The sequence below is a fragment of the Mya arenaria genome, chromosome 13 (assembly GCF_026914265.1).
Source record: "Mya arenaria isolate MELC-2E11 chromosome 13, ASM2691426v1".
In the NCBI taxonomy this organism is placed as follows: Eukaryota; Metazoa; Mollusca; class Bivalvia; order Myida; family Myidae; genus Mya; species Mya arenaria.
In genome coordinates, this window is record NC_069134.1 from 23827286 (window position 1) to 23845436 (window position 18151).

The 18151-nt window shown below is 36.0% G+C and overlaps 1 protein-coding gene across 1 annotated transcript in view; it reads left to right on the forward strand.

Annotated features, from left to right (window-relative positions):
• Positions 1-18151, forward strand: part of LOC128215144 (ATP-binding cassette sub-family C member 4-like) — a 36381-nt gene that overhangs the window by 8493 nt on the left and 9737 nt on the right. The window contains exons 2-14 of the mRNA XM_052921863.1: positions 3959-4069; positions 6560-6680; positions 7112-7327; positions 8243-8329; positions 9761-9924; positions 10773-10898; positions 11472-11727; positions 13261-13377; positions 14040-14129; positions 14479-14670; positions 16534-16715; positions 17141-17237; positions 17372-17572. Coding sequence (XP_052777823.1) covers positions 3959-4069; positions 6560-6680; positions 7112-7327; positions 8243-8329; positions 9761-9924; positions 10773-10898; positions 11472-11727; positions 13261-13377; positions 14040-14129; positions 14479-14670; positions 16534-16715; positions 17141-17237; positions 17372-17572 — 1960 coding nt within the window. The remainder of the gene's footprint in view (positions 1-3958; positions 4070-6559; positions 6681-7111; positions 7328-8242; positions 8330-9760; positions 9925-10772; positions 10899-11471; positions 11728-13260; positions 13378-14039; positions 14130-14478; positions 14671-16533; positions 16716-17140; positions 17238-17371; positions 17573-18151) is intronic.

Consider the following 18151-nt stretch of genomic DNA (forward strand, 5'->3'; position numbering starts at 1 on the left):
CGTAGGCATAGTATCTCACTATTACGTATATATTGTTATAACGGCATAGTATCTCGCTACTACGTAACTTGTTATAACGGCATAGTATCTCGCTATTACGTACCTTGTTATAACGACATCGTATCTCGCTATTACGTAGGCATAGTATTTCGCTATTACGTACCTTGTTATAATTTCACAGTATCTCGCTACTACGTACCTTGTTATAACGATATATTATCTCGCTATTTCGTACCTTGTTATAACGGCATAGTATCTCGGTATTACGTACCTTGTCATAACGTCATAGTATCTCGCTATTACGTAGGCATAGTATTTCGCTATTACGTACCTTGCTATAATTTCACAGTATCTCGCTACTACGTACCTTGTTATAACGATATATTATCTCGCTAATACGTACCTTGTTATTACGGCATAGTATCTCGCTAATACGTACCTTGTCATAACGTCATAGTATCTCGCTATTACGTACCTTGTCATAACGTCATAGTATCTCGCTACTACGTACCTTGTTATAACGATATATTATCTCGCTATTACGTACCTTCTTATAACGGCATAGTATCTCGCTATTGCGTACCTTGTTATAACGACATAGTATCTCGCTACTACGTAACTTGTTATAACGGCATAAGATATCGCTATTACGTACCTTGTTAAAACGACATAGTATCTCGCTATTACGTAGGCATAGTATTTCGCTATTACATACCTTGTTATAACGGCAAAATATCTCGCTACTACGTACCTTGTTATAACGACATAGTATCTCGCTACTACGTACCTTGTTATAACGACATATTATCTCGCTACTACGTACCTTGTTATAACGACATAGTATCTCGCTACTACGTACCTTGTTATAACGGCATAATATCTCCCTATTACGTACCTTGTTATAACGGCATGATATCTCGCTTCTATGTACCTTGTTATAACGGCAAAATATCTCGCTATTACGTACCTTGTTATAACGACATATTATCTCGCTATTACGTACCTTGTTATATCAGCATAGTATCTCGCTATAACGTAACTTGTTATAACGGCATAGTATCTCACAATAACGTACCTCGTCATAACGTCATAATATCTCGCTATAACGTAACTTGTTATAACGGCATAGTATCTCGCTATTACGTAACATGTCATAACGACATAGTATCTCGCTATTACGTAGGTATAGTATCTCGCTATTACGTACCTTGTTATAACGGCATAGTATTTCGCTATTACGTACCTAGTTATAACCGCATAGTATCTCGCTATTGCGTACCTTGTTATAACGGCATAGTATCTCGCTATTACGTACCTTGTTATAACGGCATAGTATCTCGCTATTACGTATCGTGTCATAACGTCATAGTATCTCGCTATTACGTACCTTGTTATAACGGCATAGTATCTCGCTATTACGTATCGTGTCATAACGGCATAGTATCTCGCTATTACGTATCGTGTCATAACGTCATAGTATCTCGCTATTACGTACATTGTTATAACGGCATAGTATCTCGCTATTACGTATCGTGTCATAACGGCATAGTATCTCGCTATTACGTAGGTATAGTATCTCACTATTGCGTACCTTGTTATAACGGCGTAGTATCTCGCTATTACGTAGGCATAGTATCTCACTAAAACGTACCTTGTTTTAACGGCATAGTATCTCGCTATTGCGTACCTTGTTACAACGACATAGTATCTCGCTACTACGTAACTTGTTATAACGGCATAAGATATCGCTATTACGTACCTTGTTAAAACGACATAGTATCTCGCTCTTACGTAGGCATAGTATTTCGCTATTACGTACCTTGTTATAACGGCAAAATATCTCGCTACTACGTACCTTGTTATAACGACATATTATCTCGCTATTACGTACCTTGTTATAACGGCATAATATCTCGCTATTACGTACCTTGTTATAACGGCATAATATCTCGCTTCTATGTACCTTGTTATAACTTCATAGTATCTCGCTATTATGTACCTTGTTATAACTTCATAGTATCTCGCTATTATGTACCTTGTTATAACTTCATAGTATCTCGCTATTATGTACCTTGTTATAACTTCATAGTATCTCGCTACTACGTACCTTGTTATAACGACATATTATCTCGCTATTACGTACCTTGTTATATCAGCATAGTATCTCGCTATAACGTACCTTGTTATAACGGCATAGTATCTCACAATAACGTACCTCGTCATAACGTCATAATATCTCGCTATAACGTAACTTGTTATAACGGCATAGTATCTCGCTATTACGTATCTTGTCATGACGTCATAGTATCTCGCTATTACGTAGGCATACTATCTCGATATTAGGTACCTTGTTATAACGGCATAGTATCTCGCTGTTACGTAGGCATAGTATTTGCTATTACGTTCCTTGTTATAACGACATAGGATCTCGCTATTACGTAGGCATAGTATCTCGCTGTTACGTATATTTTTATAACGGCATAGTATCTCGCTACTACGTACCTTGTTATAACGACATAGTATCTCGCTACTACGTACCTTGTTATAACGATATATTATCTCGCTATTACGTACCTTCTTATAACGGCATAGTATCTCGCTATTACGTACCTTGTTATAACGGCATAGTATCTCGCTATAACGTACCTTGTCATAACGTCATAGTATCTCGCTATTACGTACCTTGTTATAACGGCATAGTATTTCGCTATCACGTACCTTTGTTATAACGGCATAGTATCTCGCTTTTACGTACCTTGTCATAACGGCATAGTATCTCGCTTTTACGTACCTTGTTATAACGGCATAGTATCTCGCTATTACGTATTATGTCATAACGTCATAGTATCTCGCTATTACGTATTATGTCATAACGTCATAATATCTCGCTATTACGTAGGCATGGTATCTCGCTATTGCGTACCTTGTTATAACGGCATAGTATCTCGCTATTACGTACTTGTTATAACGTCATAGTATTTCCCTATTACGTAGGCATAGTATCTCGCTATTACGTACCTTGTTATAACGGCATAGTATCTCGCTATTACGTAGGCATAGTATCTCGCCATTACGTACCTTGTTATAACGTTATAGTATCTCGCCATTACGTACTTGTTATAACGTCATAGTATTTCCCTATTACGTAGGCATAGTATCTCGCTATTACGTACCTTGTTATAACGGCATAGTATCTCGCTATTACGTACCTTGTTATAACGACTTGGTCTCTCGTTTAAACTATTGTAATGCCCCATCACAGTGATATAAATTCTTCCATAATATATATGTATGTAAATATTGCTTACCTCATTGACATGTTAATCCATGATATGTTATCCTTTGAATTATTGCATATTTGTCTAATATTTGATTTATTCATTTCAAGTGATAGTAAATGTTTCCTCTAACATTGTGTATGATAACGTAAACTCCATAATTTTAACACGTGTAAATAAGAAGGCTGCCATTTGAATATTCTTATTTTTTAAGCGGTTGCAAACCACTTCTATATTAGTGTAGGATAAGGTATTTATTGATATCTGTTTTTTTTTAATATTATGCAATGTTTGCATATGCAAGGTACTTAATTAGTGAAATGTTTTCATTCTTTTATTGTAACTAAGAGAGGAGCCGACATTTTTTTGGCAGGTGCACGTTTTGGCATACTGAAACTCCCGAAGGAACCACTTTTTTTTCGAAAGAACAATATTTTTTTTTGGCACTGGTATAACAGCAGACGATTGTCAAACTACTGCCCCGGTGAATGAACCCTTTGTTTAGAAAGGGCTTTGTACGATAACATAGGATCAGGACATGAATAATGCCTTGAGATATGTCACTTTACCGCAACATATTTCCCTATGTCAAGCAAGGACTTTGTAAGACAACTGGGGATTGAGGACATTTATAATGCTGTCAGTTATGTCACTTTCCCCCCGAAATTTCTCTATTTCAGGTGGCTGAACCCACTGTTCAGGAAGGGCTATGCACGACAACTAGAGGTTGATGACTTGTATAATGTGGTCGCAGAGGACCAATCGGATACACTCGGAGACAAGCTTGAAAAGTACTAGTTACTTAATTATGGCATATAGGGATAATTTTGTCCGACATCAGGATCGAAGTCGGCCGCGCTTTGTTGTCCGCGGCGTCGTTCGCGGCATTACACGTTCATTTCCGCTCTCTGCATTTGTTATCCAATATTTCAAAATCATGATCACGGTGTTAAATGTTATCATATCTTGACTGAGCTCGTTCAACAACGAAATTTCATCACTAGCTCAAGAGTTATGACCGGTCCTTGATTTTGACTTAATTCAATTTGCGTACTCGATTGAGTTCGATTAACAACAAGATCGCATTATTAGCTCTAGAGCTATGGCCATTGATTTGTCCAAAATGGACAAATTCACTTTGTTTGCTTGAACTTTTATTATCCAATCTTAACTACACCAAGTGTCAATATTTCAGGTCATACTATCTAGAATAAATTAAATCAACAGCCAGATCAAACTATCTACTCTGGTGTTATGGCCATTGAAATGTCAAACTTTGACTTATTCACTTTGTCCACTCTTACTCGAACATTTCTCTTCCAACCCTTTGCAAATGGGATTTCGTTAATTGTGTTACTATCTAACTTGTAGTCTCAACGACTTTCGATTAGACATATTTCACGGTTTTGTCCAATTAGTTGACCAAATTCACTTCGTTCGATTATTGGAGCATTTCTTAACGAATCCCTTCAAATTGTGGTCACAATGGCTACATGCATAATAACTAAAATGAGTTCAATAAACAACCACCCTCAAGTAGAAGAAGAAGAAGAAGAAGAAGAAGAAGAAGAAGAAGAAGAAGAAGAAGAAGAAGAAGAAGAAGAAGAAGAAGAAGAAGAAGATATACTACCTCTACACATATCACTGTAACCATATGTTCTATTCAATTGTTGAAAGGCTTTGGTTCGATTGAGGTTGTTAACTAAAATTACTACTATAGCAGTGAACTATATTCTTATCTTTACTTCATTCTTTCTAATAATACAATTAAAACTACAGGGCCAAGCCAAGTAAATAAAACCTGTTAAGATGCACAATGCAAGGGCCCGAACGACAATGAACTAGAGATTCAAAGAGATTAACACCAAATATACATATACGCCTCATAAGAGCGAAAAAAACATATAAACAAATAAAGTATTTTCAAGTACTCAACGACCAAATACAAACATCACATGCAAACGAATACAATAGTGTTAGCTCTTAAAAAGATACGATAGTCATTCAAAGACAGCCATTTGACATAGCTCGCCTAAGCAAGGATTCAAATTTTGCCTTTATATAGTCTTATAATGAAAGAATTCATGAAACTATTACTGTACATACCAGGAGGAAAAACACAGCGAAAATAAAAAACAACAACACACACACAAAAAAAACCCTGTACAAATGATATCGAATATCCTTCGAGATGAAAAAACGAAATGAATTTTAATACTTACGAAGAGTTTCTTATAAAAGAGCCATGTAATCGTAAGCGTTCAATCGATGATCAAAATATATTTTCTGTACTATTACTACAGATATTTAAGCAACTACAGGTAAGATGTTTTGTCTTCGTGTTATGCTGTATTTATATCCTCTTGTATTTGTTATGATCATGTATTGTATGTTATATGTTTTCACTGTTTTATTTAGTTTTTCCGATAAAAAAATCTAATATAGTAATATAATCCACAGTTGTCGTTAATTAACATCCGTTTAAATATGGCGTTCAGCGTATCTATTTCACGTTGCACGATAAGTGCACACATAGGTTAGTTCTATCTATCATAGATGTGCGTCACTATACAATTATTAGTCAGCCATTAAATAGATACTTTTTAAAAGGCCCACTCGTCAAAAAGTCTGTACATATATGACGATTTAAGTGTGGCAAACCTTTTTCATTTACAATGTTTACATTCTCGTCTGAACTTTGTCAGAGAGCAGCCATTTTGATTCCGGAAATGTCAATTGATTGGTTCCCGTTTAATTTCGCGAAAAACAAGGTGGTGATGAAAAACTAGGAACCAGACCGAAAAGACTTAACATTGATTGCATCAAATGGAACGACAATAGCGTTAAATGGAATTTTCAATACGGCATGTTGCTTTTAACTTGTTGAAAATGATAATGAAATAAGTTTATTATATGCTAAGTATATTTCCTCAATTTTATTTGTTACGTGCGTAACAGGACATGACGCCATTCAGGTTGATGATAAAATAATCAGGAAAATTTAATAAACGTCGGTGACAACATATTGTAAGTAAAAAATAAAGTCGTAATAAATGAATATTATGAAAGAGGATCGTTTAGGAAAAACAATTATGAAAGTATATAATAAATGTTTACGGACTGGTGTATCGGCATCCCACTGAATGAACCACAAAGTGATATTCACCTCGTTAAAAAGCTCTACCACTTTCTATGGTTCATACAATTGGATATCCACCTCATCATCAGATATTAACTGTATAATACACTTAACTCAGTAAATTAACAATCTGTCGTTTCAGAGAATGGGCAAAAGAGGTTAAGAAATCTGGAGCTGGTCGAGGCAAGCCCAGTCTTTTCTGGGCGCTGTTTCGAATGTTTGGGCTTGAATACATCCTGTTTGGGCTACTGCTTTTATGTGAGGTCAGTGTGTTTGCAAAGTTGGATAATGATGAGACATAGGCTCTTCTTACATGACTTATATAGGGAGTGTACATGGAATATATCAGCAATGTTTTTGCTGGACTTAACTCAAGGACTTTTTGCCAAAATTTATTAAAACTGTAAAAACAATAATCATATCAAACTTAATACGATGTTGTGTAGCGCAGACCTTAAGATGAGTGTTGACGTCTGCTTGTGGTGATTTTGTATATATTTGCGTAGAGAACTGCTGTATGAGTGAAATTGCCTGTGTTTTTTCATTGCATGTCATGTTAATTTAAATACTTCAAGGCCTTCAGCGTTCATTTAAATGCAATTAATTCAGACAGTGCCACAAAAGATCTGTCATGTTTATAATAGTATGCACATGAAGCTTGGGTGTGATTTACTCAAATTATTTACCATTTCAGGAGGCAACTAAAGTAGTCCAGCCCCTTTTGCTAGGTGGGTTAATTCGCTATTTCACCCCCGGGTCCGAGGTAACGAAGGCCGAGAGCCTTCTTTACGCGGGTGGGGTAAGCCTGTGCGCCCTTATCCTCGCCATCTCACATCACCCGTTTTTCTTCGGAGTACAGAGGATCGGGATGAAGATGAGACTTGCGTGTTGCTCTGTTATGTATAGGAAGGTAAATACGAAATAAAAGTTATTTCTTAGCTCTTGTCTGTATGTGTTTCCATTTAGAAAAAAGAGAATCTATGTATTTTATAGCCGTAGTATCATCGATGTTTCTGCTAAATCGTACTCTAAAGAAACCTTCTGCGATGACCTAAAACTATTAAAATATTTTATGTTGTTCTAATTTTGCAAGGTTCCTTTTGCACATACAAACACATGTATAACAAACATAATTTTTGAGTGATAAATCTTTAACTACTTACTAAATAATGCATTTATGGGAAATTTAAACAAAATTGTAACCGTGTATTTAATAGCTGAAAACGCACACATATTAAATGACTGGTGGGTCCTAAAAGGTTTAAGCGATCAACTATCGTCACATAAGGTAGAAATACCGTGTTTTCTGCACCTTTCTTTTAAATTAAAAGAAAGGTATCCTTCGTAAGAACCATATTTCGATTTTTATTTATTTTTAATTTTTGGTAAATTAAAACAATTGTAGTAATTGTGGTACATCTTATTTGGGAGTAAGAGTGCATCTCTTTAAGGTATTTCCATCATAATATTTGTTGATTTCGGAGTAAAATCGTATTTTATTTCACGAGTGTCATATCAAAACATATTTTCACGAGTGATGAAGCCACGAGTGAAACTATTGTTTTTCTATGATCACGAGTGAAATGTTTCTCTATCATCACGAGTGAAATTAATAATACTTTCTACGACCCGAAGTTCATTGTATGCTTATTTTCTGTTTAAATTGTACTTGTCATAAATAAATGACTTGAGAAAGACTCAATGTCGCAAAAACAATTAATTTAGGCACACAATACTGTGATGCGACACACTTATCAAGTCTTTCTTTTAAATACTTGGGTTTTCCTGATAAAACAATTTGATCTTTAGTACTTTTATATAACAGGTTTTGCGACTTAGTGAGGGACTGGCTGTGACAACTAAAGGCCAGATTGTCAACCTCATGTCAAACGATGTGAAAAGATTTGATCGGGTATTATTTCTTTTTTGTATATCTGATGTATTCCTTTATTTTAATCTGCAACAGTTGTTATGTGAATGAAACATAAACATTTGTTTAATAATAGACTTTAAGAATAATAATGTCAGCTGACAATAAGATTTGTTAAAATCTACTGACTTGTCGAATGTCTAACATGTAAAAACAGTGTATTTACTTGTTAAGGTAATAAACGTTGTCCCCTGGAAGCAAAAGCTGTACTAGCAATACTGTTGAGGTAGCTGGGCTCAGTGTTAATTTCAGGCTGTGCTATTCCTACACTTCCTGTAGGTTTGTCTCCTGGTTGTACTACAATACTTTGAAGATAAGAAAGTACTAACAACTAAATATGGGAAAAACTCTTTCCGCTTTGAGGCCATTCAGGTTTGGAACAGTCTCCCAAAGGAAATAAGGTGCTCCCAAAACTAACCGGAATTTAGAAGGCCGATCCGCACCTGGACAGGTCCCTCTTGTAAATGTTCAATGTGCAAATAATACCTTTTTGGTTTAAAAAATAGAAGAAATTGAGAATTATAAGATGTTTCACTGAATATCTTTTATCCTTTGTCTTAACGGAAATGTTTCTTGTTAACACATACCAGACTTTAAATAAAGATTCTTTTATCTTGTATCTTGTATCTAAGATAGCTGGTCACAGTGTCACATTTATATATCCGGTTGTGATATTCCTACACGTCCTGTGGATTGGTCCCCTTGGAACCAATAGCTGTATAAGCAATACTATCAAGAGAGCTGGTGTCAGTGCCACGTGTTTATTTCAGGCTCTGATATTCCTACACTTCTTGTGGGTTGGTCCCCTTGAAGCAATAGCTGTACTAGCAATACTGTGGAGACATGACTATTTTAGGCTCTACTATTCCTACACTTCCTGTGGATTGATTGGTGTCAGAGCCACATGCTTATTTCAGGCTCTGATATTCCTACACTTCTTGTGGGTTGGTCCCCTTGAAGCAATAGCTGTACTAGCAATACTGTGGAGACATGACTATTTTAGGCTCTACTATTCCTACACTTCCTGTGGATTGATTGGTGTCAGAGCCACGTGTTTATTTCAGGCTCTGATATTCCTACACTTCTTGTGGGTTGGTCCCCTTGAAGCAATAGCTGTACTAGCAATACTGTGGAGACATGACTATTTTAGGCTCTACTATTCCTACACTTCCTGTGGATTGATTGGTGTCAGAGCCACATGCTTATTTCAGGCTTTGATATTCCAACACTTTCTGAAAGGTGTTCCCTTATCTTTTTTTGCAATACAATGGAAATACCTTGGCAAAGTGCCACACGATTATTGCAGGCTGTGATATTTCTACGCATTCATGTAATGATTATTCCCCTGGAAAGAATGGCTGTATTAGCAGAACTGTTCATGGAGCTGGGCCCAGTGTCACATGTGTTTTTCAGGGTTTGATGTATCTACACTACTTGTGGGTTGGTCCACTGCAAGCAATAGCTATACTAGTAATAGTGTGGAGAGAATTTGGCCTATCCACACTTGCTGGCTTTGTTGTCCTGTTGTTGCTGGTTCCTGTCCAAGGTTGGATGGGAAAGTTGATTTCAAAGTTCAGGTAACTTGACCGCATATTTTAATCATCAGTTTCCACAATGATATGACTCATGAATATAATCAAATGTTATTAGCAAATTGTAAATACACATGTAAAAATACATGGTATATAATTTAGTCAATAAGGTGCATGTTAATGCAACCTGGATGTTTAATACTGTGCTTTGATTTTGAGTGAAAATGGCCAAACACATTTTATCTCTCGAACTTGAATAGTTATTCTCATTGTCTACCGAATTTGTTTATAATAATTTATATATCAATGATGTGTCCTCGAGTTTGCTACTCAGCAAGATTGATGCAGTCTCTCCTAAGATATATATGGCTCTTCAATTGTCAAAATTTAACGCAAACATTATCGAATCCTTATTAAAGTAAGATAAAATGTTGCAAATGGTATAATATCTTGGACAGTTTATTAATAAGCTGTTTCTGTCATTCCTGAGTTATTGCGATCTACTTCGAAAAGGGAAAAAAAAAGTAAACTTCTAAACCATTCTATGATGGTAAAACTGCAAATGCTTCCATCCATGAACATTCCTGTCAGAGCTAACTTTAAAGTAAAATATAAAAGATCTGTAAATTTGGTTTGAATATTATAACATTTTAGCTGGTGGTTTGTGTTTAGTGCAAACACTTGAACCTTTGCAATTATGTAAAAACCCTTCAAGATATTTGAATGGAACTAGATACACAAGTTGCCAGAGCCAATATAGACGTAAAACAAGGGCCATAACTCTGGCATTAATGATTATTGTGTTATGGCCCTTGATCGACAGAAAAAACAAACAAAAAAACTTGCGTTGGTGTTCGCTCTGCGGCGCTCTTGTTTATGATTTGTTATAACAGCCAAAAAACAGCTAGACGTACTGATGAACGTGTTAGATTAATGAATGAAATCATAGCCGGCATGCGGGTCATAAAGATGTATTGCTGGGAAAAACCGTTTGGTGATCTCGTGAAGAAAGTTAGACGGTAAGATTTAAACTTGTATCTTAAAGATTAACCGAATTCATTTGATTTTAAATATGAATTTATTATGTAGAGGAAATGTATAAACTCATGTTAGCCTTATTACTATGAATTGTTCGTCGTAACACATATCATAAAAATTCACGAAAGCATTACGATTTTTTTAAAATTGTTTCCGGTTTCCCGACATACCCTAATTTGCACCTGGCTCAGTTTGTAGACCACGAACAAGTTGTCGATGCCCATTAGCTTAGTTAAGAGCATAACAAACGTGATATATCAGAGAACTGGTGTGATTTTAAACATAGCTTATTTGATGATGAGAGGGTATTATAATCGTCTTCGCCATAGTTTAAATGGCCGTTGGTATTCTGCAAAAAATGAACATTGTTCAAGATATTCACATGCATTATGATACACATTTCTCAATGAAAATACGCAGATGTAAAGATAGGTACTGCCACAAAATGGACTAGCAATTAACTTTATCGGCTTGGTTTGCTATTATTTTAGCGTAACAATACTGATCATAGAGTTTTAAGCTGTAATTATTTTCATTTATTGTTTATATTGCAGAGAAGAGATCGTCATGATCTGGAAGAAAAGGATCCTGTCGGCTATATCAACTTGTAACTGGGTTGTAGGTCCTCGTCTAATGTACTTCGTAGTTATTGTTACGACTGCTCTGGTTCAGGGACCAGGTTCGCTTCGAGCCAGTGTGATGTATGTAGTCGTTCCATTGTTGTTCGTTCTTGCTCAAGTGATGATGGGAGTTATCAACCTGACCATCGAGGGCATGCAGGAGGTTCGCGTAACTGTAAACAGAATATATGTGAGTGTATCAGAGTGTTATAAGCGGTATGTTATGTTCCGTTGCCTTTGAATTAATTTGGTTTATGAAAATTACCATGCCCCCATCCCACATTGTTTTGTACATTTCGATCCGTAATTCCGAAATGTTGACAAATTGACAACTAGGCGGCGCTTATATCGTAGGTTTTCAAACTTTGTAGAGAGGTTGATGATGGTCAGCCGACTCCTTTTGATTTTGGGGTAAGTAGGTCAAATGTCACCATCGTGATAACATTGAACAAAAACGCTTGTCCGATTGCTAACTAGAGTATGCATGGGCATAAAATCCTCAATCTTGGTATGGCGGTTGATAACATGACCTCTTTGATATTAAGGTCACTAAGTCAACGGATATGGTGACCTTGGACAAAAATCTCGTCGGACTGATAACTAGACTTTGCTTAGGCCTAAGGCCCTAGAACTTGTTAGGGAGGTTGGACAATACCTGGAGATGGACCTATATTGATACCGATGTCAGCAGATCAAGGCCACAGTCATGATGAACACAAAAACGTAGTCCGATCTGTATAAAGATAATGCTTATATATACCGCCCTTAAACTTAGTGTGGAGGTTGGTCATGACCTGCAGTTTTGTATTGAGTTTTAAATCAACATATTAATAGTCAAGGAGCCCAGATTGACCATGGTAATATTTTAAAACAGGTATTTAAAAAAAAGATACAATTATAAGTAGATAGAAACGTTTTGCTTAAAAGTTGCAAGAAAATGAATAGACTACTCGAAATGTAGATAAATATAAATAAGAGGAAGTGCAGTACCCAAGAATCATTATCATATTCTTCATATTTATTTAGTTATCTCCCCTTAACTTAATATTTTTCCATAATGGGTGCTTGTCCGGGCCATGTCTTTGTAAATGAAACTAAGTATGTGCATAGATGGCAATGACAGGACGTGTAGTTCCTAAGAATAGTAATTATACCCTGCGTTCTTATTTAGTTATCTCCCCTGAACCTGAATTTTTTCCTTTTCGGTTGCTTTTTCGGGCCATATCTTGGAATGTTCTAAAGGGTTTCAAATGCAACTTGATGACTTGTCTGAAAACAGATCGATGACGATGGCATTATAAAATGTTAAAAGATCCATATAAAGGCCAGGTTCCTACTGGCATTTGTGAATTTTAATTGCTGCTTTTTTCTTACATTGCTTGAAATTTACTTTAAAACGAAATTCTTAAACCTGCCGATATCTTTCCACGTTAAAACATTTTCCAAATTGTAGTTAATAAAGCTACAAATTGTCCATTCTACCAGCACATTGTATAACAATGTCAGCCTTTCCATAGAAAATGGCGTATGGGGAGCATCCATTGCATCCAGCGATACTCTTGTTTATTATCGTTGCACTAGTGTTTGAAGGTAGACTTAGCACTCTCACATTTAATATAAATTCACATTAAAACTGAAAAATGATACATTATTTACGAACGTTCATTTTAGGCATCTGTTTTTGTTAACCATAAATCTAAGCACAATAATCATCCAATTTCAGAATTTTTTATTACTTAATGAGCTCCCTTGTACACGCTGTTCAGGAAGTAATGAACAAAATGTAATGCCTGCTGAATGCAAGGTTATCATTGACAACGTGTCCGCTAAATGGAACCAAGTAAGTTAAATATTTACTGACCTTAGCATTAAAATCATGACCTAAATCTTAAATGTTAAAATAGTCTTCGTGCTTTGTATTGCAGGATACTAAGTAAAGACTTATGTTACAATGTTATTCTAAACTTTTATTAAATATGTCGTGCCTGCTTTCTGTACACATACAAACATGCACAATGTTGAAGACAACATTTTAAGACCTCCTTTGGACAAAGTTATGGTCATTGTCAGATAAAATAAAAACAAACAAGAGAAAGTTACAGCCCGGACACGACAACCTATACTCTATGTCCTTATAAGCAGCACCTAAGTGTGACCTTGACCTTAGAGGTAGGGACACGGGTCTTGCACGCGACACGTCGTCTTGGTATGTGGAACACATGTGGCAAGTTATTTTAAAATCTGTCCATACAAGGGAAAGTTACAGCCCGGACACGAGTTATTGAGCCGGACACACGGACGGACGGTCGGACGGTGCGATTTTAATATGCCCTCCTCCGGGGCATAAAAAATATTTATATTGGCAGTATAAGTCACATTAAAACAACTACATGTACAAGGACAAGTCGAGAAGCAAAAACTAAGAAATCTGAAGATAAATTGCAAAAAGACAATATTTCTATATGACAAATTATACTTATTTTCAAGTGTGTTTATTTGCAGGAGCTGGAACAACCAACCTTAAAGAATGTGTCTGCCAAAGTTGAAGCTGGCAAGTTACTGGCTGTCATAGGCCCGATTGGAGCAGGAAAGGTTAGCAATGGGAAAGCGAATTGCAATTGCTGTCAAAATATCAATTTACAACGTCAAGTTGCTTAAGGGACAGGCTGTTGGCGGTCATACTGGCCCGGTTTGAGATAGAAAGCTTATGGTTGTCAAACTAATTTCACTTTAAAGTTGCTGCAGTCAAACGTCATTTTATTTTAGGGCAAGTAATATATTCAGCAGTTTATATATTGCCAGAGTAGTTCATATGGAAACTTGATGGCTGTCATAGGACGCAGTGTTGTGTAATAAAAGACACAGTAGCTGAATAAGACATTTATTATTTAATACTGTTTGTGTAATGTTACCTTATAAATTTAAATATGTGAATTTTCAGTCTTCACTGCTGATGGCTGTATTGAGGGAGCTCTCAATTTCCCATGGCGATGTATCTGTGATAGGGCGAGTAGCTTATGCATCTCAGCTTCCCTGGGTGTTCTCTGCTACCCTGAGGCAAAATATAACGTTAGGGAACAAGTACGAGATAGAAAAGTTTGAGCGCATTCTTGAGGCTTGTGCTCTCGATGAGGTAATTGCTATCTCTTGCATTTTCTTGTTGGCTACATTTGTTTTAAACTTGTGAGATGTTATTAATAGAATAATACATGGTTGGCCATGGCTTTTGGTTGATAATTGCCCCAGTGGGAAGAATAATTGCCCAGGGTTTGAACATTATATCATGGAATAATAAAGGATTTGATTAACATGAATTCTGATTTTTATAAATGAGACATCCCAAATTGGTTTTGAATGGCATTAGCTGCAAAAATAACGAGTGACTGGGAATTAAAATAGCAAACCTTTCCTCATGCGTTTTCGGAATAAGACGGCAATATTTCCATTCTTCAAATAATTCCTGTTTTACATCCGCTGATTTTGATGTATAATTTCAATAGTTGAGAAAAGCTAGGGTCGATTAAGCTTAGAAGCAGTTCTATGAAAATCTCGGCTTGAATGACCCTAGCCAGTTCGATGAAATAATTATTATTTCTGAGCGGATAAAAAGTAAAACAAAACGTGTCAACAAAACGTTGCCTTGTCACACTGCTTTTTAACCTTTACCGAATGTAAACATAAGGTACGGTTCCAGGTAGTATTCGTTGCATAAACACGGAAGGAGTCGTAAATGGTAAAACTAGTTTCACTTTCCTTGCACCGATAGCTCCGTTTAAATCTCGTTAAAACTTTCCTTGTGTAAATTGTTTGCCTACTACACTCATGAATAGGTATTCGTCGGCCATTTTTATTTTTGTTAAATGACGTCGTTGTGCACGAGCTCCTTTTCCATGGGCAATTATGCCACAATCGCCGCCCTCAAGTGCCGGGATAATCTCACAGGCGAAAACGATCAGCATTATTGCGGGAACGAATTTCTTTAGTAAAATGTTACTATTTATAGTAACATGTGTATTATGAAAATATAAAAAGTTTAAAGCCCAATAGACTCGTAATCCAGTGAAATCGAGATTCATTGACAAATTCATGGTGGTATTTACCGATAAAGCAATTTTGATGATTGTGTGGTATGTTTGGGTGTTTGCACGTTTGTTTTGCTCGTTCAGGGTCGTTTGAGCCATTCCCTTGTGCCTTTAAGCAGGGTATATATTTGAAAGCTTGACTCAAGAGCTCATTCTATTATTGAAACGAGCCTTTAACCCAAGTGAGCTCCTATTTCGCAGACTGTTCCATGGTGTTGCCTCCATAATTAAAATATATTGGTTCAGATTTCGTTTATGCCTGTGTGGTCTGTCTGTGTTGTGTCTCGATTCTGATTAGTGGGCTTGTCCTTGTAGTTTTCAATATATTATTTTAGGAAACTAAAACCTATGTTTAAGAGGAAATTCTTGCAAAAAGTTAATATCATACCAAGATACATACAAACTAATTCATTTGCCTTTTGAATAATCCATTATGAAACATACAGCATGCCTAAGTAATTAGTTGCACCAATGGTAACATTGCGGGATATTTTCATCTAGCGAATTATAGCATAGAATATAATCTCATTTATTGAATTATTGATTATAAAGTTGAGCACCTGGCCATGTATACCTTCTCATGGTATCTCAAGAATGAAGAACTGAACTCAACTTCTGGGACATATTTTAGGCAAACATCCAATTTCATAAAGCCAAGTTAATACATGCTTAAACTTGATTGAATTAAACGAAACATTGTTCGTCATGATTATCTGTAAAATAATAACTGAAAGTGTCAAAGATAGTGTGTGTGTGTCTGTGCGTGTGCGCGCGCGCGCGCGTGCGTGCGTGCGTGTGTGTGTGTGTGTGTGCCCTTGCGTGTGTGATCGAATGTATGTGTGTGTGTAATAAAGGATCATTTTATGCAATATACAAATTTAAGCTCGGAATGTAACCTTCTGTTTTATTCTAAGGAAATAAAAAATATGCCCAACCGTGATCTGACCCTGATAGGTGACCGAGGGGTCAGCCTGAGTGGGGGTCAAAAGGCCAGGCTTAGCCTGGCAAGGGCTCTGTACATGGACGCGGATGTGTACCTTCTAGATGATCCGCTCAGCGCTGTTGATACCGCAGTGGGCAGGCATATATTTCAAAGGTAGTTTATTACTTGAATTTTATATTATTTCAATTTAGCAAATTATGTACGTCACTTATGAATATCATTTACATTCAATGCCATTGTAGTTTTCAAACTAATTCAGTATATCTAAACATGCCGTACATGCCAATGGGTTATTAAACAACTAAAAAATAAGATGGTAAAACAACTGTCCTTGTTGATTTTAGTAATATAAATCTACTAAAAAGCCGCTTATGATCTCTTAGTCATACCTTTTCTTTTAAATGAATATTTTTATCTGTATTTAATAACTATAACAAAAGTTATAACATATATTGGATTTAATTATATCTGCCATTCAACTTACTGCTAAAATGGTATATCAAATGCTTATGCATAATATATGAGACACAACTGAATCTCGTTTTACTCGACATTTCATAAATGTTTTGCTTTATCAGAGTAGTCCAGGGATATCTAAAGAAGAAACCAAGAATTCTAGTCACACATCAACTTCAATTCGTTAAAGAGGCGGATCAAATAGTTATTATTGAAGAGGTAAAACAAATGAAATCAACTCATATGATAACACACAATTCTTTAATGTCAACAAAGTCAATTAGTTCCTGCTACAATCTGTACACGCTGTCCTTAAACTGAAAAATAGATGATAATAAATTTTGCCACTTCAGGGAGAGATGATAGGTAAAGGCACTTTTCACGAACTGTCCAACTCAGGGATAGACTTTTCCTCCCTGTTAAAACATAAGGGAGATAAATCGGATGATCCACAGTCCACGCCACATGATCTAATGAATGAAGGCGCCTGCTCCGGACATTCTCTGCATGAGTCTATCAGGGACTCGCTGGATTCCATTGGGGCTAAACGTGATGTAAGTTTGGGTATATCTGTAACTAGGTATGTCAGGTACTTTTTAGCTATTTAGCTAGCAATTGTAGCAATGCGATGCACTGCTTGCCTGCAGAGTAAGATAATACAACCAGATGCACATCACAATTCGAGTTGTCATTTTAGATAATAGATGGTTTCATTTTAATGTAATATAGTTATCCCTTATTTATATCAAAGACAAACAATTGTGACGGTGAGATTTTATCTTATGGTCAAGAGGTCCGCCTCTCATCTAAGAGGTCGTTGGTTTAATCTTTTCCAGGAGCATAGTCGCGTTGGCCTCTCAAACAAAGACATCAATATTGGTCTGCTTTGGAAATATTCTAGAGAGTGATTCATATCAGCTCATATATAACATTTATAAAAATACACTGTAAAATGTTAATCATTTCTAAATGATAAATAATCGTGATAGTTCACGAATCAATTAGGTCATGAAATCGAAATATTTATTTACTCATGTATGTTGATACAATTATAATAGTGTCCTTATTTCTTTACCTAGCGAATTGGCCAAAACAAAAAAATAATATCATTAAAAATCGACAATATCGAAACC